At 51.8% G+C, this 24,552-nt stretch overlaps 1 protein-coding gene across 1 annotated transcript in view; it reads left to right on the top strand.

Moving 5' to 3' along the window:
• The first annotated feature begins 380 nt into the window (after positions 1 to 380).
• CACNB1 (calcium voltage-gated channel auxiliary subunit beta 1) overlaps positions 381 to 24,552 on the top strand; it is a 71,293-nt gene continuing 47,121 nt past the window's right edge. Inside the window, exons 1-2 of the mRNA XM_084804445.1 lie at positions 381 to 664; positions 7,928 to 8,014. Coding sequence (XP_084660571.1) covers positions 578 to 664; positions 7,928 to 8,014 — 174 coding nt within the window. The 5' untranslated portion in view covers positions 381 to 577. The remainder of the gene's footprint in view (positions 665 to 7,927; positions 8,015 to 24,552) is intronic.

The following is a 24,552-nucleotide window of genomic DNA, read 5'->3' as shown; positions in this document are numbered from 1 at the left end:
GTACGGATGTCACCGCAGGGACGACTAGGCGAGAGAAGCTCCGGCGGGGGCAAAATGGCAGGAGGCGCCCCCCCGCCGGCCCGCGAGACCGGGGCTGGCGGCGCGCGGGCGCGGCCGGGCGGGCACGAGGGAGAAACGCGGCCGGCTGCGCGGCTTCCCCCGCGCCCGGGCCGGCAGCAGGTGGGCCCCGGGAGGCTGCCCGGGCGGAGGCTGCCCGGTGGCAGCCGTGCCGCGAGCCTCCATCTCCCGCCCGCCCCGCCGCCATCCGCTCGGCCCCGCCGCGCCTCAGACCGCACCCGCCCCGCCCCGCCCCTTCCCGCGCGGAGTCCGAGGCAGCGCCGGCCCTCGCCAGTCGCCGGGCGGAGGCGACGCCCGGCGCTCGGGGCGCTCGGCTCCTCCATCGCGGCGGCGCGCGCGCAGGGCGCCCGCTGGCGCACCGCGTCTGGCGGGCGTGGGCAGGAGGGGCCGCGCCAGGGCTCCGGGCGGAGGCGGGCTGGCAGGCGACAGGCGCGCCCCATCGCCTCGGCCGCTCCGGCCGCGAGTCCAGCGTGAGCGCGGCGGCGGCGCGGGCGTCTCCATGGTGCAGGACGGCGGCATGTCACGCACACCGTACAGCTCCAGCCAAGACATCCAGATGGACGTCTTGGACAACCCGGGCCTGCAGGTGAGTGGCCGCGAGCCCGGCCGCGCTGGCCCCGTCCCCGCCGCCGCGGGGAGGGCTTCTGCGCCGGGCGCGGAAGAGAAGCGAGGCGCAGAGGGCGGCCGGGGCCGGGCCGCGCAGGTGCGCGCGAGCGGCCGCCCGTCTGCGGCGGGGCTGCGCCTGCCCCGGCCCTCGCGGAGGCCTGCCTCGGGCTCTCTCGGCGCCGAACTGCGGGCGAGATGCCGTCGAGGCGGGGAGCGCGCGGGGGGGGGGCTCCGCTTCCCCGGAGGCTCCCTCCCGCCGCGGGCCTCGAGCAGCCAGCCGCCGTCTGGGCGGGCGCCCGGGGCGAGTGCAGGGCGCGCGGAGCTGAAGGGCGACGCGGACCTCACGGGCTTGGAAGGGGGGAGAGGGGGCGGCCGCGCCTGGGCAGGGCTCGATCCGGCAGCCGCGCTGCTTTTCGAGGAAGGCCGCGCGCAGAGCCCCCTCCCCCGGAATCAGCCCGAGCTGCCCCCCTGTGACTGCCACCTCCCGGAGGGCCCAGTTAGTGCAAACGGAGTCGCTTCTGCTTCCCTTCGTGCTGTCGCTGCTGCGCCTTTCCAGGCGAGCAAATGGGGTGAAACCAGCGCCCGCCGGCCGGCCCGCCCGCGCGAATGGACTGCAAAGCCAGGCCCGAGGAGGGACGTTCGCCTTTATAGCCTGTGCCAGGCTGGGAGTGAAGGAGGAGGTTGCATTAGGTGCATTGGGCTCAGGAAAGGGGCTAGTGGCTAAAGCATCTTCGGAGGTGCGGGAAGTGGGCCATTCAGCTCTTGTCCTGTGCCGCTTAATTCCAGAATTGCCTCGCGTGGCTGAGATTTCTTTCCTCTGGAAATCAGGAGTAATGGGGCTCAAGGGGTTTAGGTGGCTCCCCCAGAACATGTAGGGGAGACACTTGTTTGAGCTCCAAGAATAGCTGGGGGTTCTATCTCTTGAGGAAAGTTTTCTGACTAAATACAGCAAATCACCCAGAGCTGCTCCTCCACCCGAGCTTTTCCAGCTACCAATAGAACATGGATGAATCTATTAAAAAGTTTTAGAAGGGCATGGAGTGACAGGGTAGACGAGTCCAGGACACCCCTAAATGGGGCAGGATACTTGAGTGGAAAGTTCTAGAGGGCGAGGGTGAGCCTACTTCACACTTGTAGGGTTTAGGGTGCAATCCTATGCAGGTTTAGACAGGGAAAAAGTCCTACGATTCCCAGCATTCCCCAGTCTAACCATGCATAAGATTGTGCTCTTAGTTGCTTTTGTTTTAACTAGAATCCCCATTGTCCACTGTGTGTGTGGAATTTACAAAGCAGGAGAGCATATTCAGCACTTCTTAAAAGAAGGCACAATGGGACTGTGTTGAGTGGTCCTTAGCGTTTATTTATTTACTCTGTTTAGTCATAATGGCCCCCGGGGCAGTTTACAACACTATAAACAGAAATTAGGGGCCTGTTGGTGGGTGGATGCTTGTACTGCCCCGACTCAAACTTCTTTGTTCTGTCATCTCAAAGTGCAAGATGGCCATTTCACTGCTTCTCTTGCTTGTGATAGTTTTCATCTTTTGAATGCACTGTTGCGTAAGAACATAGGAAGTGTCTGGATGGATCAGACTGAAGTCCACCTTGTGCAGCATTCTTTGGAAGAATCCCAGCAAGTAGTAGGCACTATGCAGTCCACTAGAAAATTGGTAGTGGTTCCCTCACGGTCCACTCTTCACCTGCTGTCCAGTTCTGTTCTAGTGTGTACAGGATCGGCCCTGGCTGGATACAAGGGATAGCGACAATCTTATGATCCTGATTGAGGAGGTATGGAGGTTGCTAAGGCCTGGTGGAACTTAGAGGGGGTGTTTTTCTGACACTGTTAGGCAAGCTAGAATAATAAATCCCAAAGGTAGGCAAGAATGAGCTAGAAGGTGGATCTGGTCTACATTATATTATTTTATTTATTGTAGGGAGTGTGGGAGATACTAAATGTTGGTGAATCTAATGAGCAAATCTTGGCAGCAAAAGACAACAGAACAGGTGAGAGAGAGTTGGCAGGAGATGCCAAGGTATTCAGACTCTCTGCTTTGCAACATTTGGATGAGAAGAATGTAGGTGGATCTCAGTTGCAGAATATACCAAGCTAAGGTAGGACATGCTGGGCTATCTGGGCCTGTTGATCAGATCTAAGGGATGGGAGAAATAGCAGGTTATTGGACCTTTTTATGAGCTTTAGAAGAGTGTGAAAAATACTGGCTTAAAGGTTAATCTCAGAGGAAATAGATACCAGGTTAGATGTTAGATAAGAGAGTGGTACCTGATTCCTTGCCCTCTTTTGGTGGGAGTATCAGGCTGGAGTCTTGAAAGAAACTGCATTAGACCCACATTAGAATATGTGTTTTTCCCTGTTGGTGTAATGGTGGAGTATGTGATCTGGTCCAGTCTAGCTCTATGCAACCCAAGGCTGTTGCCTTTCGGCTCCAGCAACACCACTTCATCCCACAAAGAGGATGGCTAAATCCACTGTCCGTGTGTGCGCGCGCACGCGTGTGGTGGAATGTCTTGAGCATGTCCACCCTTTCCCTCAGGCATTTCCTTTGTCGCTGTCCTTCGTGATCCCCCAGGTGGTGGATCCCAACCGCTTGCTGCAGCGATGAATGACGCACGTGCCTTAATTAGAACAAGGGGGAGGAAAGGCCTAAAAATACCAGCTTCGGCTCTGCCTCCTTGCCTTGCCCTTCCTGGCCTTAAAACTACGAGAACCATGTCTGCGGGGGCCTGGTAGCAACTGGCTTCTGCTCAGGCAGCTGTCCCTCTCCCTCTCCCTGGGACATGCTTGGGAAGTGTCTGGTTCATTCCAGGCCCGCCCCCCCCGCCAAACACGCCCAGCTCAGAAGGGCCTGGATTTTTGCAGTGGGACTGCCCCACTGCAAAAAGACAGTCATCCATGAGACGTGGAGGGGAATGTGATTTTTTGAAGCAGGTGAAAGAATGAGGCCATTTAATTCACTTCCCCTCTCCTAAAAAGGAACCCGGTGATGCTTGCAGGGCTTTCTATATTAAAAGAGAGAGGCGGATTGTAACCAATAAGGCGGGTTTTGTGTGTGTGTGTGTGTGTGTGTGTGTGAAATTAGCAGAGAAGGAAGCATGGCTCTGGGAATATACTGCAGGAGCCTGGCTTACAGTTACACACGTGGGGGTGCAGGAGGCCCGCCTCGTCTTCCCTCTTGCTTTGAGTCTCACAGTTACCTCTCCACCCATTCTCCTTCGTTGACTTCATAATGATCTTCCTGAGCTCCAGTGAAAACTGCACCAGCTCCCCCACCCCCTGGCTTGTCTGCCTAACACCTGGGAAAATATCCCATAATCTATGTCATAACAACAACATTTAATATTGATCCAGGCTTTCCCTGAATGCTGAAACCTACGTTATCTCCATAGTCCCTTCAACAACAACCCTGTATGATAAGCCAGTTTTATTACCCCTGTATTACAGCTTGGAGGATCGAGGCTGAAAAGTAGTGTCTTCCCTAAGGCTACTCGGTGATTTCATGGTTGAACTGAGATTTGAAGCAGGGATTTGCCAGTTCACAGTCCATGCTGTTTACCCCTGGACCACCATAGCTCTTGTAGGTGGGATGAGGAAAACACCAGGCTGCTGCAATCTTGCCCTCACCCAGGAGGAAACATTTTAGGGCAGAAGAGGCAGGAACCTCTTCTCCGCAACTCCCTTCAAAGCCTCTCAAATGATACAGAAACTGCTGTATTAAACAATTCTGCTGTTCTTATCTAGACACAGACTCCCTGACACAGCGCATCTCAAAAAATAAAGTGTATCTCCAGTTCTTTTAAAAAGTTCAACATATTGCTGCGTCATGACACGTGACACAGTGTTGACAGGCCTGGAAGTTTTGCGCCTGGCTGCAGGTGGTCACCTGTGTGTGTCTTGTACACATGTGCATAGGGAACAGATCACTGAGCATGAAAAGAAGCAAAGAGGGGAGGGAATCTGTAGTGTGCAAGCCACAGGGATACATTCGCGGCCTCAGGGAAGCATGGAGTTCACTTCATCCGTGGGCACGTTCTCTTATGCTTTGTATGAAGGAAGAAAGATTGGTTGCATTGCAACAGAATTCTCTCTGTGTAAAGATGTGAAGGCCTAGAAAAAATACGGGTGGGGAGAAAAATTCAAACACCCCACAACTGTTTTTAAAAACAGGAAAAATAATTTTAAAAAATAGTCCATCCATCCCCTGCAGGATGCTACAGGATCATCGGACGCATTGTTATGTAGAAATGTCTGTCTGCTTTCAGAAGAAGTACATGTGTGCGCCTAGTTACATAGGGATGTAATAAAGGGGGGGGGCAGACTCTTGAGCAAATTCTCCTATTTCAAATTTGCTTGCAAAAATTTAAATTTACATTCTCTTAGTGGATTCTCCCCCTGTCCCCAAACATTCTTAATTAAGAATGCTGTTGAGTTCAGCATTTGTAGGGAAGTACCATGGTTCATGTGTGCAGATTTGACACTGTTAATGTGTGCAGATCAGCAAGATTTAAGATTTTAAGTTTTGGAAATTAATGTTTAATCTCCAAAGCGACATTTGAAAATGTTTAAAAACCTGAGTCAAACTAAAAATCTTCAGCCAAAGCATTGGCTGATTAGTTCACATAAATATGTGACATTCATTCCCACCCACCGTGGGAAAGCCCACTGCTTTTCAGCTTGGTTGCACCCTTTGGGTTGCCCAGCTCCCAATACGACACTGGGAGAAGCTAGAGCTGTTGGAATTCCCCCGTCAGGATCTACGCTCCAGCCACACCAACTCGATGTCCTCCTGCCTGCCCGCTTCTTCCCTGCCCATAGTGCTTAACTCATCCTGCCTCTGGGCTTGTTGCCTTACTCCCCCTTTGACCCAGTGGCTTCCTTGGTCCCCGTTTTTCAGGGCATTGTCTAATTTGTCCTTTATTTAAATTTATTTATTTAAAATATTTCTTGGCCGCCTTTCAGGCAGAAGCCCTTTAGCAGCTGTGCCTCTTGACCAGCCTCCCTCATTCTCCTCTCTCTCTCTCTCTCTCTCCCCCACACACTCCATAACATACTGCTCTTCCTGATCATAAGCACTATGAAGTCTCCTCCAAGCCCAGTTCCCTGAGAATTGTTGTGAACTGCCCAGAGAGCTTCGTTTGTTGGGCGGTATAGAAATGAAATAAATCAGCACATTCTTGCTTCTGTTCAAGCCTCATTGTCCATTTAGTCTTTCTTCAGGCTCCTCTTTCGCAGTCCACGATGTCCTCTACGCTGTTCCTTCAGCTACTGTGGCTCTGGGCTCCGTGTTGGTTTCTCTGCCTCCTTTTTCCAACCTCAGCCATCCTCTGCCTTAAGTTTTAATCCCAGCCAAACTGAGCAACGGATCATTTCAAATCACAGTACCAGCTCAGCCAATCCATGCTAGATGCTTCACTGTCACAGGTTCAGCATAGGTTCTGAGATGTTGCTGCATTTCCAAAGTGTGCAAAATGTTGTATTGTCTCCCATGGCAAATATGCGACTCTGGGTTTCGTGTTGCTCTTGGCCAGTTGTACGTGAGGCTTTCATTTTGTTTGTTTTACTGTATACACTTAGGCCCTAACATCAGCGGAGACACGCACATCAGCATAAGTGTTCTTGACTGGTGTGGTACAGCGGGGCTGTTCTCACAGCGCAGCAGCTCACTGTCAGTTACTTAACTCGCGGTGTGGCTGCAGAGCACGTGTGGTCATGTGAGTGAGTCTGTTCTATATGCAACGGGCGGGTGGGGGAGCTTTAGAGTGGCAGTTCTAATCGGCATTGGCAAAGGTGAGTACACAGTCAGGAACTGTTCATTATTCCTGGCAGCAGGGGTGAGCATGTTGCTCATGACCCCTTTCCTGTAAGGTTCCTTCTTTTACCTTCCTTCCTCCTATGTGGCTTTGGAGCAAACGTGAATCGTTTTGATCCAAGGCTTTCTGTGAGGTAGTTTCCCATTATGCTTCTTAATATGTTTTGCAAGATAATTAGTGGTTGGATATCCTTCCGCCGCCATCTCCTCCTGCGTTGATAATTGGCTTGCCAAGCTGTGGGTTGGTGCACCCATCGTGGACACTGAAGTCCCCAAGCCGCCAGTTGATGTCTGCTGCATATGTCGGATGATTTCACGACAGCACCGTGCAGGGTTGGACTGTTTATCACATCACTGTATGAAAAGGGTGTGTGTGTGTATGACTGGCCCTCCTTCCCAAATCCTCGCAACACCATGCCTTTTGATTGGTGGCGCTGGGAGCCCTCTATCCGGAAGCAGCGCACTGCTGCGCTTAGGTGAACTCCATCTCTGCTCCCAGGGCCTGATGGCCAGCTGTCCTCAAGTGAAGATGGAGAGGCTTCTAAACCTGTATTACTGCTGGCCACAACTTGATTGCCACTTTGTTCCATGTTGGGAGTGTTCCATGATTTGTAGATTTATCCGTTAATCCCTCTCACCCACATCCTCCCTTCGTCCTTGTTGGGCCCTATTCTCTATAAGCCTTTCCCCAACCTGGTGCCTTTCAGCTGTATTGGACTACAATTCCTTCATCCCCAACCAGCATTGGCAAGGGTCTACCGGTTGGGTGTGATGGGAGCTATAGTCCAACACATCTGGAGGGTGCCAGGTTGGAGAAGATTACTCTGTGTTTTCTTTCACCCTCCCCACTTTACTTAGATGGAAGCTCTCTGAGCAGGAACAATAACAATTCTGTACAGCACCTAGTACACTTTTAGCATAACCTTGTTAAATAGTTGTTGTTTTCCAGCATTCCCATCTTCTTTAGCAACGCCAAGATACAGTTTTGGTCAGCTGAGGTCACTAGTGGGCAGAAAGTAGAGCTCCTGATGTTTTGGACTTCAGCTTCCAGCATTCCTGCCTATTGGCCTTGCTGGCAGGGGCTTCTGGGAGTTGAAGTCCAAAATGTCTGGAGATCTACCTTCTGCCCACCCCTGGCTTAGCTGTTGGTGGAGCCTGCCAAGGAGAGCAGCGCAGACTTGTTAGGCTAGAGCAGGAGTGTGGAAGCTGTGGGTCTCCAAATGTTCAGCCCCGACAAGCATCAGGGGGATGGGGGTTGTAGCCCAACAACATCTGGAGGGCCACAGGTTCCACACCACTGCATTAGGGTGCTACTTCATGTAGTAGTGAGTTAACACAGTTCGCTACCTACGAGTCTGCTTGCTTACAATCTTACCACGTTTGCTCCGTCTCTGATTTTTGCTTCCTCTTTAACCTCCCAGGGGAAATACAGCAAAAGGAAGAACCGTTTCAAACGCTCTGATGGCAGCACCTCCTCTGACACAACTTCCAACAGTTTCGTCAGGCAGGTAAGATCGAGCAGGAGAAGTGAGTGGGAATCAAGCTCAAAGGGGAGTGGAGGGGGGGCTGTGAAGTCTATAAGAGAGGGAATTTACGTCTGTCTCATGTTATTAACTGCTTATGAGTTCAGAGCATTTGAAGGAACTGTGCACCTTACTTCCAGTGTTTCCAGCTGTGAATTCTCAGAAGTTGAGCTCATCCCCCTGCTGTGGGCAGCATTTTCATGGCAAGCTTGCTGTTTCCTTCAGCTACCACTCAAGGCTCAGGAGCCCAGTGGGGAGTTTGACAGAGCCTCCTGAGGGGAGAGGTAGGGGAGGTTCCTTCCCAAGGACACCACCATCCTACTCCCTCCTCACGTGCTCCTACTCTCCAGTCATTTGCCGTCCCTGCCTTCTTCTCTTTGCCTAGCTTTTCCTCACCGATTTCCAAAATATCCTGTGAAAATGCAAATTTTGCAGAAATATTTGGGGGGTATATTTACATAGTTTGAAGTACCATTTATTCTTGAAGACATATGTTACCTTGATGCAAACCAGGATTTCTTCTTGCTTCCTCTTGGCACAATACGTGCACCCCCTTCCCCTGAAAATGTTTTACATTTCTTGCCGCCCACTGTATTTCCATTTTCTGATTGCAATCCTGCACCATTTCCCCTGTGCAATAACCAACTAGATGGGATGAACTGTGGTGAAGAACAAAATGGTCTACATGTTAGAGAGCACGTTTTAAGCAGGTCCGCCAGGTCTCCTTTTGTAAAGGGCACTAAAAACAAGGTAGCAGCTGGCTACTCAGGCAGGTGGTTGTTGGATATGTAGGCTGCAATCCTGTACCCAGTTACCTGGGAGTAAGCTTCTTTGAACTCAACGGGATTTACTTCTGAGTAAATGTGTAGGATTTCTCTTTTCAAAATCTAAAGCTGCAGCATATGGAGGATCTAAATACTTAAAGAAAATAGAGACAGCAAAGAGAGCTATTTCAGTACAGATGATGAGAAAGGGACCATCGGCTTCCTATCCTGAAAATGGATGCATGTGTGTTATATTGTATACAAACAGCGGTCCCCGGCCTTATTTGGCTTTCTGGGCACATTTGGAATGTTGAGAGAGAGTCCTGGGCACTCTCGCAAAATGGCTGCTGTGCCGAGGGCTTGCCCATTCATAAAATGGCTGCCATGGCGGGCATAGCCAATCACAAACCCTCATTTCGAGAAGGCAAACTGGTGAGACTAAAAGAAAAGTAACTTGCCCAAGAAGCTAAGTAAAAGGCACAGCTGGGGGGGGGTCTGCACTCCCTAACACAAAACCAATCTTTTGAAGGTAGGGCCAGCATGCCAGCCTCTCAGTTAAATTTTTTTAAAATCTTAAAAAATAAAATTAAAATTAGGGGAGGCAGGGAACCTAGCAGGTACCAGGAGAGGCGTTGGAGAGCCAGCAATACAGAGAGGGGGGTGGCATTGATACCTGAAGGCCCCTCATGCCTCTTCCCCCACACAGGAAGTTTTTCAGAAGGGTAGCAGGAGGCTGTTGGTCAAAGACAAGCTATTTCCTCTCATCCCACATCCCGGTTTCTAGCTTGGCTGTTGAGGCTTTAACCCATAACTGTTAGCAGTGTTGCATTTTACAGTCAGTCATGTTTAGACAAAGGTCACATTAGCAGGGTGTAAACTCATCTGGAAGTCCTAAGCTTCTCTTTCCTTCCAGCTATTGCTGGCGGATGTGCAGTGTTTCCCCAGCTGGTTTATTGACTCTCAGATTTGAGAACTAGGCCAGAGGAGCCAGGACTCTGCTTGGGTTTTACTGTCCCCTCATTTCAGCCACTCTGTCAGTTTCTTTCCTTAGCAAATTAAAAACAATCAGAAACCTCTTCATGCATCACATTGAGAAGCAATGAGGTTGCCATAGCAATTCTCCATCTGGCCGATTGTCTGGGACAGAGTGTTAAAAGATATGAAGTAACTGACTCCCTGCAAAGTAGCTTTTGTAAGCAAGATGTAAACCAAGGGGGAGGCACATCTTTGCCTGCCATGGAGGCCACCCTGTGGTTCATAGTTCAGAACAGAATCCATGGTTTTCTGCATTAAAAGCAATAGGTGTCTGAGGTGAGATATGCATGAAGGTGTAACCCATCATCCCTTCACCGTCTGGAATCGTTGGCTCAGTCTCCTTTACGGTTGCTGCCTGGCAGCGTTATCTGTACCAGGGTTGTAGTGCATTACTGTCCCAGGAGCACATACCTCGGTTTTTCAGTGACTTAAGGTTGCCATGCACCCTTTTCTTTTAAGGGCTGGCTCTGATCTTTGGCCACTGCCCCCCCCCTTTAATTCTGCACCACCATGCATGCATATGTGCGTGCATGTGCGCGCACACAAATATTGAAAATTTAAATTCTGCAAAAATTCTGTGACAAATTCTAATATTAAAGTAAAGTACACAAATTAAGAAAATGTTCATATTTTGTATTGCATAATTTATTCAAAGACCCAGATTTTCGAAGAATTTGCAGCCTTTTGAATAAAGACTGGCAGACTAGAGGGAGGGAACAGAGAGTGGTGACAGAGAGACCAGGGGAAGGCTGGAACTAAGGGACAGTAGCCACATGTCATTTGTAGCCTGCCCCATCTGAAGGGCTTTGGGCAAGTAATGATATGTTAAAATCAGAAAAAGGTTGCAAATATTAAAAACTCCCCTCCCATCAGCCTATTCCTGGGCACCAAATGTGAGCAGAGATTTAAGAGGCTCATGCCACCTCAGAAAATACTAACTTAAGTCCCATTCATTTCAATGGGTCTACTCTTAAGTAGGGCTTAAGTTGGATTTTACCCTCAGGGGTTCATCTTGCGGGGGCAGAAATCCGCATCAGTACCGGGGCTTTCTCCATCCAGTTTCATTGTGGGATTAGGTCGGGCTCCTTTACACGGTTGTTTCTATCTCATTATGTTCCGTTCCTTACCTTTTCACGGGGTGGCTGCTTTTCCGCGAAAAGCCATTGCATGCACTGGGGGCATCGCAAAATTTCTTCCCTGGTTCCTGCTTCTTTCCCTCCCGTCACGGATTACTGCTGGTTTGGTTGTGACTGACATGCGATGCGGGCGGACAGCAACCTCCACCAAACTGCCCAAACCGCACCCCTGCAGGCACTGGCTTCCTGGTGAACTGCTGGCACGCCCAGCCATTATGTGTTGTGGAGTAAGCAGCCGAAGTTAGGAGCAAAAGTTGGTGCATTGCCTTTAGTCATGGCATGGTGGCAAGCCGGCAGGTTGGTATGCCGAGATGCCCACCACCCTGACATCACTGCTGTCGTCGTCATGACTGCACCCTCAACAAGCCAAAACAACTGCCCACAGCACGTGCGCACAGCGGTTTCTTCACGCTATGAGAGAAATACACGGGGAGGTCACGGCGCTCCTGTTGCATGGGCTGAAAAAATATTGCATTTTTTCCGTTTGGGGATAACACGGGATAGGCAGGGAGAAATGGTGGGAAAATCAGTGCAGGATTACGACGTCATGTAATGGACCCGCAGACTTCTGTGAGTGGCCAGTCATGAATGTGTGATATATTGCAGGTGTAGAGATGCCCTCAGTCTCAAGTTCTGGCAAGTCTCTAGAAGTCTGTCCTCTGGCTGTTGAGAGTACACCACCCCTCACTCATGCTTTTCTAGGTTTTGACCACAGCTAAGAAAACTAGGAATCTAAGGAAGCAATCTTGTGCGGATAGATGGCTGCCCCCAAACTTGGAGGTGACTGCCTATCCAAAGGACAGTGGAGGAGCGTAGAGGGGATCTTCTCCTCCGCGCTCCAGCTTCCCTGCATTTGCGGCTAGATGGCCAATTTTGGCTGTCTAGCTGTGGGACATTGGAGCACAGGGTGGGGAGGCCAGATGATGCGTAGGAAGTGTCGTACCAGCACTTACGAACTCCCCACCCCCGGGAACACCCCCTTTCCCCCTGCTCCCCGCTGCTCTTATGAGTGCAGACTGCAGGGATGATCCACGCCGCCTACGAGGCAGCAGGGGAGAGGGTGGGGAGGCGGTTCTTTGGGAACCAACCAATCTTATGGCCATCTAGCCGCTGTCTAGCAGCCATAGGATTGCGCCCTAATTTATTCACTTTTAATTATAAAGTAAGCTGCTGATGCTGCAGTTTACACGGAAATAAGTCTTACTTAAGTTCAGAGGGACTCTCTAGGACAGGAGTGGGGAACCTCGAGATTTGTTGATTCCAACTCCCATCATCCCTGACCCTTTGCCATGTTGGCTGGGGCTGATGGCAGTTGGAATCTGGAGGTTCCTCCCTCTGCTCCAAGACCTATTTCAGCATGAATGTATTTAGAATGGAAGTATGAATGTACTAATATGGACACAAAGGTAATTATGCCTGTTGCGTAACACGGAGGCACCGGTGTCGTTCTTGCTGTTCCTTTAAATCTCAGGTACAGCAAACCAAACCGTCTACTCAGTTTAAAAGCAGACAGGGTGGCGAATGTCGAAGGAAGAAAACTCAGAAGGCCCCATCTCTTCAGTTTGATCATAGCTACGTTGTGTCATGGGTGGGGCAGTATTCTGACGCTTTATAACATGCACTTCCGTCCCAGACCATGTGATTTGCTGTCGCACACACGTCTGTCCTGTTCCGAATGTGTGATTGGGAAGAATCTGGGAATGGAAGGAGAGCTGGAGGGAGGGGATCGGTGACCTGGACTTGCGTTGCCATAGTGATGACGTAGGAGGCAGTTGCTATGGCGGAGATTCCTTGCACAGGCCTCCAGCAGAGCACCAGAACATATTTAAAGGGCCAGAGCGCTGTGCGCCCCCTCCCTCCATAGCAGAGGCCCCCTGGGGTTGCAAGCCTGCCGCAGGGCCCAGGGTGAGGATGTAGGCACAAGTCATGGCAGAAAGTTATTTTTGAACCTTAGCAAGGAAGGAGGCAGTCTAAAAGGGGGATCTGAACGAGGGGAAGCCCGGACGGCTTTGGAGGGGAATGATAAACCCCAGATAGGACCTGAGAAAGTTTCCAGAGGGAGGCCTCCCCCCAGTACTAGCAATCGGAAGGTGTTGCACAGCTCTTCCATCTTTGACTCTTGAACGGATTTTCTGCATTAAGAAAAAGGATGGAAGAACAGTAAGAAAACTTGGGAGGGTCACAAATAGAAGACGTCGTCGTCTCGACTCCCTGGAAACCTCTGAGGCAGGCCGATGGCGCCCTTAACGCCTTGTCCAGAAGCACCCTCAGCAACATGCAATTCTAGGCATCCCGTCCCTTCTCAGCACCTTCTCCCATCTTCCTTCTGGGACTGAGTTTCCCATCCTTGCTCAGCAGAGGGCAGCCTGTGACCTCTCACGCCAAAGCCAGGAGACACCGAGTCCCAAATTGGCAAGCCCAGTCCGTGAACACGAAAACAAAGGACCTCCACTTCTCCCCCCCCCCCGCCCACCCACTTTTGTTATCTTGTTGCTCACAGACTGGGGAAAGGGAGTTGGGAGAATGACGTGTAGAGGCAGAGTGTGATTGGCAAGTGAGTCGGTGCCACCGGCCATTGTGTAATGCTGGAAACTGTTGCATCTAGATGTGAGAAACCCAAACTGAAATCCCTGCTCACCCGTGACACTCACTAAGGGCAAGTTACTGTCTCCAAGTCTCATTCTAATGTACGTATTTATTTTACTTTAATTGTTATGAATGCATCAAATTCCTTCTTTTTTTAATTCTTTGTGATTCACTATTTTAAGCTGCTTTTCAAAATTAGCCCCCATAGAGGCATGCAGTCATGATTGCTATGAGGCTATATGTGCTCCTCTGAGCTCCTTATTGGAAGATCTGGTTCCAAATATACTTTTTAAATAAACCTGAAGGTGATCAACTTACTATTAAAAATTAACAATCACAGGAGAAGGGCCACAGAAGCAGAGTTTTTAAGATGCTAAATTCAGAGCATTACCTTGATGTTGGGAGTGTCTATGACAGGGAAAAGAATACATGGCCAAGGAAGGTTTGCTCGTATTCATCACTATTCAAGCAAAGCTTCAGCAGGGACATTAAGGGAAATCTAAGTTTGCCAAGGGAGGAATCAACCTTGAATCAGGGAGAAACAAACAAGTGCTTTGCCATGGCAGAGAAAAGCTGTTTTCCAGGCTATTTACCTTCTTTGGGTTTGTGTCTGTAGAATTTCAAGTAAAACCTAGGTTAGGTTTCTGGCAGACGTTTACAAACCTGATTTTCTCAGGTTTCTTTTCTGCCTTTCAAACAAGTTTCTAGCCCTCAGTGTTGCCGAGGTATGTTTGAAACCCTGCAGGTAGTCACTGCCATCCAGACCTCTGCAGAAATGGCAGAAGGGTGAGGAAAACTTAGAGCATTTCTACACCAGCCTAAAATCCCGCAACTTTACCAGGGCTTTCTGCTTCTATTTTAAATGCAGGATCACAACGGACTCCCTTTACACCCACTTCCTTCCCCCCTCCTTTTCCCACTTATCTGAGTCTTCAATATGTTTCATTATACAGCCACTAGATGGTGCTGTGGTCTAGCTCCTCTTATTGTGGGTTTTCCTCTTTTCATGAGAGCACTCAAGCTCTGTAATTTGATAGCTCATTATCTCCAATCTTTAAAAAAAATGGGATATAGGTCATTTAGCGTGGGAGACACCCTGGAGGTTGATTTTATTGTGTAAAGGAGCTGCAAACTTCCATGAGTAATCAATCTCAATCGCAGGATAAAATCCCTGTGTGGAGAAGCCCTCAGTTATACTTAGGCTGATGTATGGGGATCCCAACGGGGCCATGCATGCTTAATGGAATCACCACTACCCCTACCCCATACACATACCGTGTATTCCCTAGCAACACATCTTTCCCACATCTGGTACAGCAGATGCAAGTGCAGAAACTCAATTCTTCATGCAGCCCACATTCCAGGGACACCTGCCTCAGCTATGTCAGAGCCTTGGAGGAGAGAGAGGAGGTGCACAGACAGTTGATTAGTTATTCCCTGGATGCATCTCAGGGGGACATGATCAAGAGCCTTCTTAGCTCTGTCACCTACCCAGGATGCAAACACAGTTATGAGGGTGAAAAAGCAAGATGTGATAAATGAAAATAAGAAAATAATATCCCACTCAACTCAGTCATTTAGGGCACAATCCTATGGCCGCTAGACAGCAGCTAGACGGCCATAGGATTGGTCAGTTCCCGGAGAACCGCCTCCCTACCTCCTCCCCTGTCACCTCGTAGGTGGCGCAGATCATCCCCGGACTCCAGGCTCGCAAGAGCAGCGTGGAGTGGGGCAAAAATTCCCCAGGGATGTGGAGTGTGGAAGTGCTGGTATGACACTTTCTATGCATTGCCCGGCCTCCCCACCCCTGCAGCTAGACAGCCAAAATTGGCTGTCTAGCTGCAATGATGGGGAGGCCAGACGATGTGGGGAGGCTGCGGGGGTGGGGAGGCTGGACAGCCAAAATTGGCTCTCTAGCCACAAATGCAGGGTGGCTGGAGCGCGGAGGAGAGGATCCTCTCTGCACCCCTTCCGCCATGCATTGGATATGCGGTCGCCTCCGAGTTCAGAGGCGGCCGCTTATCCCAATAGAATTGCTCTCTCAATGTGTTATTTTTAGTTGCTCTACATACTATTAATCCCAAGATGTGGGGGCAAAATTTTAATGCTCCTAGGACAGGATCAGGCTTGCAGGATCTGCTTTGTTTTTTTTACTAGAACCCTGAGATCCACCAACTGAAACCTAGTGCAAAAGAATTAAAGGATTCTTAGCCCAGGAATTTGTTTTGGGTTTCAGAACTGAACAGAGCTCAGTCTTTCCTCACAAAAGTCCACTCCTGGTCACCCCAATGTTTCTTCATTTCAGCAGTATAATTTAGGGCAGTAGCAGGGTGTGGGGATAGGACTTGGTGCTGCCGCTACTGTTAAACAATTGAGAGTCAGAAATCCTTCCCAATCCACTGCCAATCACTCAGAGGTTTACCAGTACTTCCAGATCTACCTAACTTCTGCCCACTCCAGCCCTAAGGCAATAGGAAATGTTGGGCCGATCCAGAAGCTAGATTTCTATCCCTCATGATCCCCTGCCATAGTGCCTTGCCCATAAATCCCAGTTGGCTTTCCTTTACCCAGTCATATTCTCTACCTGCTAGCACACCGTTCCTCGCCCCTCCCCAGTGCATGCTCACCCTCCTTGAGTATTGGGTGAAGAACAAAGCCTGCAAACAGAATGACTTCATTCACAATAAGAATGATCAGCATGCATTTCATTGATTTGCACTATTATATAGGGGCAGGCCATGCCAGGTAAGGGGAACAAGGGAGAGATATGTAGTTGTCAGGAGCGCCCTAGCAGCCTCTTTCAGTACACTCCAGTAGCCAACTGAAAACACAGACGAAAGGATTCTTTTCAAGGCTTTAATCCTTTTACAACTTACTGACTCTTTCAGATGCTAATCACCAGCGACTAAGCAAGGAACAGCAGAGTAGCCTATGCTCCGAGTAGGCAGTTGATCCCCGTTTGAAGGAGAATCACTTGAAGACCCTAAACTTATGGTCTAGGGAGAGATCTTCCCTCTTTCCCTTGGGTCCACGGGAGGTGGCTGTTGCTTGCGCGCCAAACGGGCGCTACGCCTCCTTTTGGTGCCCTCCATTGTTTGTCGCTCCCTGTGTCTGTGTCGAGTGTCTAGCAAGCCCCCCTCCCGCACTTTCTCACTGCTAGGATCACTATCTCAGGAATGCCGGCAGGAGGAATCTCTGCCAGCTGCTGTGCCTGTGAGTGATGAGCTGGCTCCTCTCCCACGGATTGCTGATCCTCCTCAGAATCAGAACTGCTCTGGAGTTCTATCAGCTCAGTTTCCACCCTGACATCATCCCCGCTCCCATGAGGCCCCCCCCTCGTGCTCTTCCCCTGGGGCCCCGGGTTTGTGGGGGTACAGCTGGTGGAAGCGCCTCAGCAGCAACGGAGTATGCACTTTTTCCGTGGGTTCCCGGGTGCGCTCATCTGGCCCGTACCCCTTCCGGTCCACTAGATATTGCAGGCAGCCATGAGAAAGGCGGGAGTCCAGAATCTCTGTGACCTCAAACTCCTCCTCCCCCTCCAGCAGCACTGGCAGCGGGGGGGAACCGACCAAGCGATGGGGGTTGCCAGAAATCAGGGGGAACAGCAAGGACCGACAAAAAACAGGATGGATCTTCATGGAGGGGGGGAGAGCCAGGCGAAAAGCAACAGGGTTAATCTGGGCCGTAATCTGGAAAGGCCCCGTGCGGCGAGGCGCGAGCTTCCTTGCGGGCGAGTGAGAGGGGAGGTATTGGGTGGACAACCAAACCTGGTCCCCCAGTTGCAGAGACGGACCCGGCTGGCGCTCCCGGTCTGCAGAGGCCTTGTAGGCTGTCTTGGCTTGCTCGAGGGAGTCCCGTAAGAGGTGGTGTACCACTCGCAACTCCTCTAAAAAGTCATGGGGTGCTGGCACTGAGGAGGGAGCTAAGGTGGATGGGAAAGCCTTGGGGTGGTAACCAAAATTGGCAAAAAATGGAGTTTGGCAGGTGGAAGCATGGCAGGCATTGTTATAAGCAAATTCTGCGCGAGGCAGCAAAGAAAACCAGTCATCTTGCTGGTAATTGACATAACAGTGCAAATACTGCTCCAGAGTCACATTGGTGCGCTCGGTCTGACCGTCCATCTGTAAATGGTGGGCGGAGGAAAGGCGGAGCGTCACATGGAAAAGCCCATGTAGCTCCCTCCAGAAATGGGCAGTGAATTGGGCCCCCCTATCCGAAATGAGACCCTCGGGCCATCCATGGAGCTGGAAAACATGCGCCAAAAACAGCTGCGCCGTCTCCCTGGCTGTGGGCAACACAGAGCAGGGGATGAAATGGGCCATCTTAGAAAACAAATCCACCACCACCAGAATGGTGATCTTACTGTGTGAGCGGGGCAAGTCAGTGATGAAGTCAAGGGAGAGCAGTTTCCAAGGTCCTGAGGGGGTAGGCAGGGGGTGAAGCAAGCCTGTGGGCTTGCCTGAGGGGGCCTTCGCCTGCTGGCAGGTTGGGCAGGAGGCGACATAGGTCTTGACATCCCAACACACATGAGGCCACCAAAAATCCCGCGTCACTCCGTGCAGGGTCTTGGTGAAGCCAAAATGCCCAGCGGTGGGGGAGTCGTGGCACTGATGGAGGACCTTCTCGCGGAGGGGTCTAGAAGGCACATAGACCCGACCGGAATGGTAAAGCAGGCCACCTTGCAAAGGGGGGGGAGCAGAGGCTAGCCCCAATTCCTCCACTTTTGTGCGAACAAAAGCATCCTGAGCCTGTGCAGAGTGAAGGAGCCCCTCTCAAGAGTGAGGGACTGCAGCTGCCACCAGGCTCTGGGGGGGAAGAATCAGAAGGGGGGGGATTTCCCTCACCTCCTGGCTGAAGGTCTGGCTTATGAGAAAGAGCATCTGCTTGTAGGTTGTCGGAGGCCTTCACATGGCAGATCTTAAGGTGGAACCGGGGGAAAAAAAGCGACCACATAATCTGCCTCTGGTTTACGGCACGGGCTGTCTGAAGATGTTCCAGGTTGCGATGGTCAGTTCTAACTTCGACTGGGTGCTGTGCCCCCTCCAGCAGATGACACCAGGTCTCCAAAGCAGATTTGATGGCCAACAGTTCCTTCTCCCAGATGGTATAATTCCTCTCAGACATGTTCAGTTTCCTGGAGTGGTAGGCACAGGGTTGCAACCCGCCGCCCTCCCGATCTGGCTGAAAAAGCACTGCCTCCACCGCAAAGTCAGAGGCATCAGTTTGCACCACAAAAGGCTTCCTCGGGTCGGGATGTAACAGGATTGGCCCAGAACTAAAAAGCTTCTTAAGTTCCTCGAAAGCCTGCTGGGCAGATGCCGTCCAATGAAAAGGAGATTTCCTGCCCTTAAGGAGGTCCGTGAGAGGAGATGTCAGCCGAGCAAAGCTGGGCAGGAACTTTCTGTAAAAATTAGCAAACCCCAGAAAACGTTGCAAGTCCTTCTTGGTGGATGGAGCCTGCCAGGAGAGGACAGCCTGGACCTTTGCAGGATCCATCCTGATACCATCAGCTGAGATAATTTAGCCAAGATAGTCCAAAGAGGTTAGGTCAAATGTACATTTCTCCAGCTTGGCATAAAGATGGTGCTCACGAAGGCACTGGAGGACGGCGGAGACATGGTGCTGATGGGCATGGGGGTCCTCAGAAAATATAAGCAAATCATCGAGATACACAATGAGGAAAGTGTCCAAATAGTCCCAGAAGATGGCATTCATAAAACGCGAAAATGTGGGGGGGGGGCGCAGGCGAGCTCAAACGGCATCACTAGGTATTCATACGCTCCGTACCAGGTGCTGAAACAGGTCTTCCACTCATCCCCCTCCCGGATGCGAATCAGATTGTAGGTGCCACGCAGGTCCAACTTTGTGAAAATCTTGGCTCGCCCCAGGTGCTCCAGCATCTCAGGGATCAGGGGGATAGGGTACTTGTCAGGGATTGAGACCGAATTGAGGGCTCTGTAGTTGTGCACTGGGCGGAGTTCTCCAGATTTTTTGGTCACAAAGATGGTAGGGGCGCAGGCAGGGGAGGAGGAGGGGCGAATGAAGCCACGTCTGAGGTTTGTGTCCAAAAACTCCCACAGAGCTCGAAGTTCCAGCTCTGACATCGAATACAGTTGGCCAGCGGGGATGGTCACCCCCGGAATGAGGTTAATGGCACAGTCAAAAGGGCGGTGTGGGGAGAGCTGGTCGGCCTCCTTCTTGTCGAAAACATCCCGAAAAGCTGCATACTTCTCTGGGAGGATCACGGTAGCTGAAGAACTGCCAAAAGCAGACGAGGAGGGGGAGGAAAGGGTTAAGGCCTGGGCTGGGACTGGCGCCTTGGTCGGGAGGCAATGCTCCCGGCAGTAGGGAGACGTAAACTCCACTTGCTGTAGCTCCCAAGAAATCTGAGGATTATGCTTAGAGAGCCAGGAAACACCCACCATGGTTGGGTATTGGGGAACCTTAGCCAAGTGAAACTGAATCTGCTCAACGTGGGACTAGGCACGCAGAGCGAGCAGAGCTGTAATCCAGGTCACCGCATCCGAAGAAAGAGGATGCCCATCGATGGTCTCCACTGCCAAGGGGGCAGGAAGAGGCAAGGTAGGAATCTTGTGGGAAAGGGCGAACGTTTCGTCCATAAAACTGGTCATAGCCCCTGAGTTCACTAAAGCCAGGTCCTCCACCCCACCCCACTGGGAGGAGCAGAGGTGAACATGCAATAGCAGATGGGAGGGTGGGGGGGTTGCGGAAGGCACCCACCTGGTGTGGAACCAACCTCCACACTGGAGACCCCCAACAGGCTTGGGGAGCAGCCTAGTCAGGCCTGGGGGTGAGGAGGAGGAGGAGGAGGAAGGAGAGGAGGGGGAGGAGCTGCGGGTCTAACGCGGCAGGTTTTGGCAAAATGTCCCAGTTTTCCACACCGAAAGCATCGGCGCTCAGCACGCCGCTGCTCTAGTTCCTCCGGCGGCAGTGGGGCTCGGGTATCCCCCGGCTGCATCGGGGTCTCCTCCACCCCCACCGCAGGGGCGGGGGGGAGGGGGAGGGGGCAGGAAATGGGGGGGAATGGGAGAAGGGAAATCTCAGCCCCCGGCACCCTGCCGGGTCTGCCAGTGCCCCACCAGCCAACTATCTATCTGGAGGCAGGTCTGGATGAGGTCCTCCAAAGTGGGCGGGCTAGGCGTGCGCGCCAAATCATCCAAGATCTCATTGTTCAAACCGTCCAAAAACTGAGCCACCAGCGCAACATCATTCCACTGTAAATCCTGCATCAGCAAGCGAAAAGTTGTCGCATAGCTGGAAACGGAGTCCTTGCCCTGCCTGAGGCGGCGAATCTCCCGAGAAGCTATCTGCGTGAGCAGGGGGTCACCGAAAAATCTGGCCATCGCTGTCATGAAACCTTGATAGTCCCCGAGCAGGGGGTCATTAGCGAGAAGAAGTCCCTAAGCCCATTTAGCTGGCACGCCTGAAAGTAGGTTAATGATGAAGCCCACACGAACCTGTTCCGTCAGGAAATCCTCCGGTCGAAGGTGCATGTACAGCTCCAATTGGGCCTGGAAAATCTGAAAAAGTCCTTTCTCCCCAGAAAACTTCTCTGGCAAAGCCACCAGGCACTTGCGGTGGGGGGGAATCGGAGGTGGTGGGGGTTGAACCGCAGCTTGTAGATTCTGTACGGCAGTTGTCAGTTGAGCCACTTGATCACGGAGAATCTGGTTCTCTTGCGCCAGAGCTTGCACCGCCAGGTCCCTGGTACCCTCCATTCAGCAGTAGGAGAAGAAAGAGAGAGAGAAAGAAAAAAAGAGGAACAGGGATCACGCTGTCAGGAGTGCCCTAGCAACCTCTTTCAATACACTCCAATAGCCAACTCAAGACACAGATGAAGGGATTCTTTTCAAGGCTTTAATCCTTTTACAACTTAATGACTCTTTCAGATGCTAATCACCAGCGACTAAGCAATGAACAGCAGAGTGGCCTATGCTCCGAGTAGGCAGTTGATCCCCGTTTGAAGGAGAATCACTTGAAGACCCTAAACTTATGGTCTAGGGAGAGATCCTCCCTCTTTCCCTTGGGTCCACGGGAGGCGGCTGTTGCTTGCGTGCCAAACGGGCGCTACGCCTCCTTTCGGTGCCCTCCATCGCTCGTCGCTCCCTGTGTCTGCGTTGAGCTTCTAGCAAGCCCCCCTCCCGCACTCTCTCACTGTCCTGGTCACTATCTATCTCAGGAATGCTGGCAGGAGGAATCTCTGCCAGCTGCTGTGCCTGTGAGTGATGAGCTGGCTCCTCTCCCACGGATTGCTGATCCTCCTCAGAATCAGAACTGCTCTGGGGTTCTATCGGCTCAGTTTCCACCCTGACATCAGTATCTGTCCCCTGCTCCGGGCCTGTCCAGAGCCAAAGGATGGCTGGGGGAGGCGTGACTCCATCTTCTGGCCTTCGTTTGCTGCTCTGCAATGCCAGGTCTGTTACCCAGAAAACCTCCCTCATCCATGACATGATCCTGGATGAGGGTGCAGACCTGGCATGTATTATGGAGACCTGGCTGGCCGAGGCTGCTGCTCCAACTCTTGCGGCCATGTGTCCAGCCGGATTTTTGTATGCACAGCAGCTGAGGGCTGGGGATCGGGGAGGAGGAGTGGCTGTTATCTACCAAGAGTCCTTGGTCTTCACCAGACCCCCTCTCCGGGAGACCAAGGTTGCTGAGTGCATGTACTAGAGGTTGGGCCCCAAGGGCAGTCTGGGGATTCTGCTCGTGTACCGTCCACCCCGCTGCACGACTGACTCCCTGGCTGAGGTGCTTGAGGTGGTCTCTGATGTGCGTGTGCAGTCCCCTAACTTATTGGTGTTGGGGGACTTCAGTGTACATTCAGAGGCCATCCTCACCGGAGCACCTCGGGACTTCATGGAGACCATGGCTTCCTGGGAGCTGCACCCTATTCTAACTGGGCCCACCCATGTAGCCAGTCATGCACTGGACCTTGTGTTTGTTTCTGGAGAAGCGGGGAGTGATCTGGAAGTCGGGGGTATATTCACCACCCCTTTGTCATGGTCAGATCACTATCTGGTGACATTAGACTTCTCGGTTCCATAACCCCTCCGCAGGGGTGGAGGACCCATTAAAATGGTCCGCCCCAGGCGTCTTATGGATCCGAATGGATTCCTGAACGCGCTTGGGGATTCTCTGGAGCATGCCAACGGCCACTCGGTCAAGACCCTGGTGGGTGGCTGGAATGCCGCAATCACTGGGGCATTAGATCGGGTGGCTCCGAAATGCCCGCTCCCCCTGAACAGGGCTCAGACTGCACCATGGTTCAATCCGCAGTTATGAGCTCTGAAACAGGAGGTGACAGCTAGAGCGCTGGTGGCGGAAGTCTCGCTCCAAAGACAATCAGACACGGGCTAGAGCTGCATCTTCAGCCTATCATGTGGCAGTGAAGGCAGCAAAAAAGGAATATTATGCTGCCTGTACTGTAAGGAGGTCAAATCAGTCCATCCTAAAGGAAATCAACCCTGACTTCTCTTTGGAAGGACAGATAATGAAGCTGAAGCTCCAATATTTTGGCCACCCAATGCGAAGAGAAAACTCCCTGGAAAAGACCCTGATGCTGGGAAAGACTGAAGGCAAAAGGAGAAGGGGACGGCAGAGGATGAGATGGCTAGATAGCATCACGGATGCAATGAATATGAACTTGAGCACGCTCCGGGAGAGAGCGCAGGACAGGAAGGCCTGGCGTGCTATGGTCCATGGGGTCACGAAGAGTCGGACACGACTGAACGACTGAACAACAACAACAATCGTGTCTGCAGAGTGCTGTCCCAGGAGGCTGTTCCAAGTGGTCTGGAGCCTGGTCGGTCCAGTGGCTCCGGAACCACTGGAGCATTCTAAGGCCTCCTGTGAGGCCTCAGCAAAGCACTTTGCAGATAAAATTGATCGGATTAGGAGTGTTATTCCGTGCGCTGTGGATACAGTTAGTGAGCAAGAGGCGGCCTGTGGCAAACTGGTTTTGTGGGATCGGTTCCAGCTTCTTTCTTCTGATGTAGTGGACAAGGTGCTTTCATCTGTAAGGCCAACCACCTGCTTACTTGATCCTTGCCCATCTTGGCTCATTATGGGCTGCAGAGAGAGACTGGGTGAGGGGATCAGAGTGGTGGTGAACGCCTCTCTTGAGGAGGGAGTGATGCCATCAGCCCTCAAGGAGGCAGTGATAAGACTGCTCTTAAAGAAGCCCTCCTTGGATCCCCAAGTTCTGAACAACTTTCGCCCAGTCTCGAATCTGCCATTTGGGGGCAAGGTGATTGAGCGGGTGGTGGCGATGCATTTGAAGGCACAGTTGGAAGAAACCGATTATCTAGACCCATTTCAGTCGGGCTTCAGGCTTGGGCATGGGACAGAAACGGCCTTGGTCGCCTTGGTGGATGATATGAGGAGGGCTCTGGATAGGGGTGAATGCTCCTCCCTTGTTCTCCTCGACCTCTCAGCGGCTTTTGATACCATTGACCACGGTATCCTCCTGGACCGCCTGGAGGGGTTGGGCATTGGAGACACCGTATTGCGGTGGTTCCGGTCCTTCTTCTCCGGCAGGTACTAGAGGGTAGCACTGGGAGAGGAGGTTTCGGACCCATGGCCACTCACTTATTTATTTATTTATTTATTTATTTCATTTCTATACCGCCCAATAGCCGAAGCTCTATGGGGTGCCACAGGGTTCCATTCTCTCCCCCATGCTATTGTGAAGCCGCTGGGGGCTGTCTTCAGGAGGTTTGGGGTGCGGTGTCATCAATATGCGGATGACACGCAGCTCTACCTCTTGTTCAAATCTTCACCAAGGTTGGCCGTAGAATCCCTGTCCAAATGTCTGGAGACGGTGAGTGGCTGGATGGGGAGGAATAAGCTGAACCCTGACAAGACCGAGGTACTTTTGGTGGAGACAAGAGGAGGCTGGGGGATGTTGACCTGGTGTTGAATGGGGTACGGCTACCCTTGAAAGACCAGGTCCGCAGCCTGGGGGTCATTTTGGACTCCCAGC

This window comes from Heloderma suspectum, chromosome 6 (genome assembly GCF_057233095.1).
Source record: "Heloderma suspectum isolate Gila_16-S chromosome 6, 16-S_ref, whole genome shotgun sequence".
In the NCBI taxonomy this organism is placed as follows: Eukaryota; Metazoa; Chordata; class Lepidosauria; order Squamata; family Helodermatidae; genus Heloderma; species Heloderma suspectum.
The sequence above is the reverse complement of the archived record's forward strand: the minus strand, read 5'-3'. Positions and strand labels throughout refer to the sequence as shown.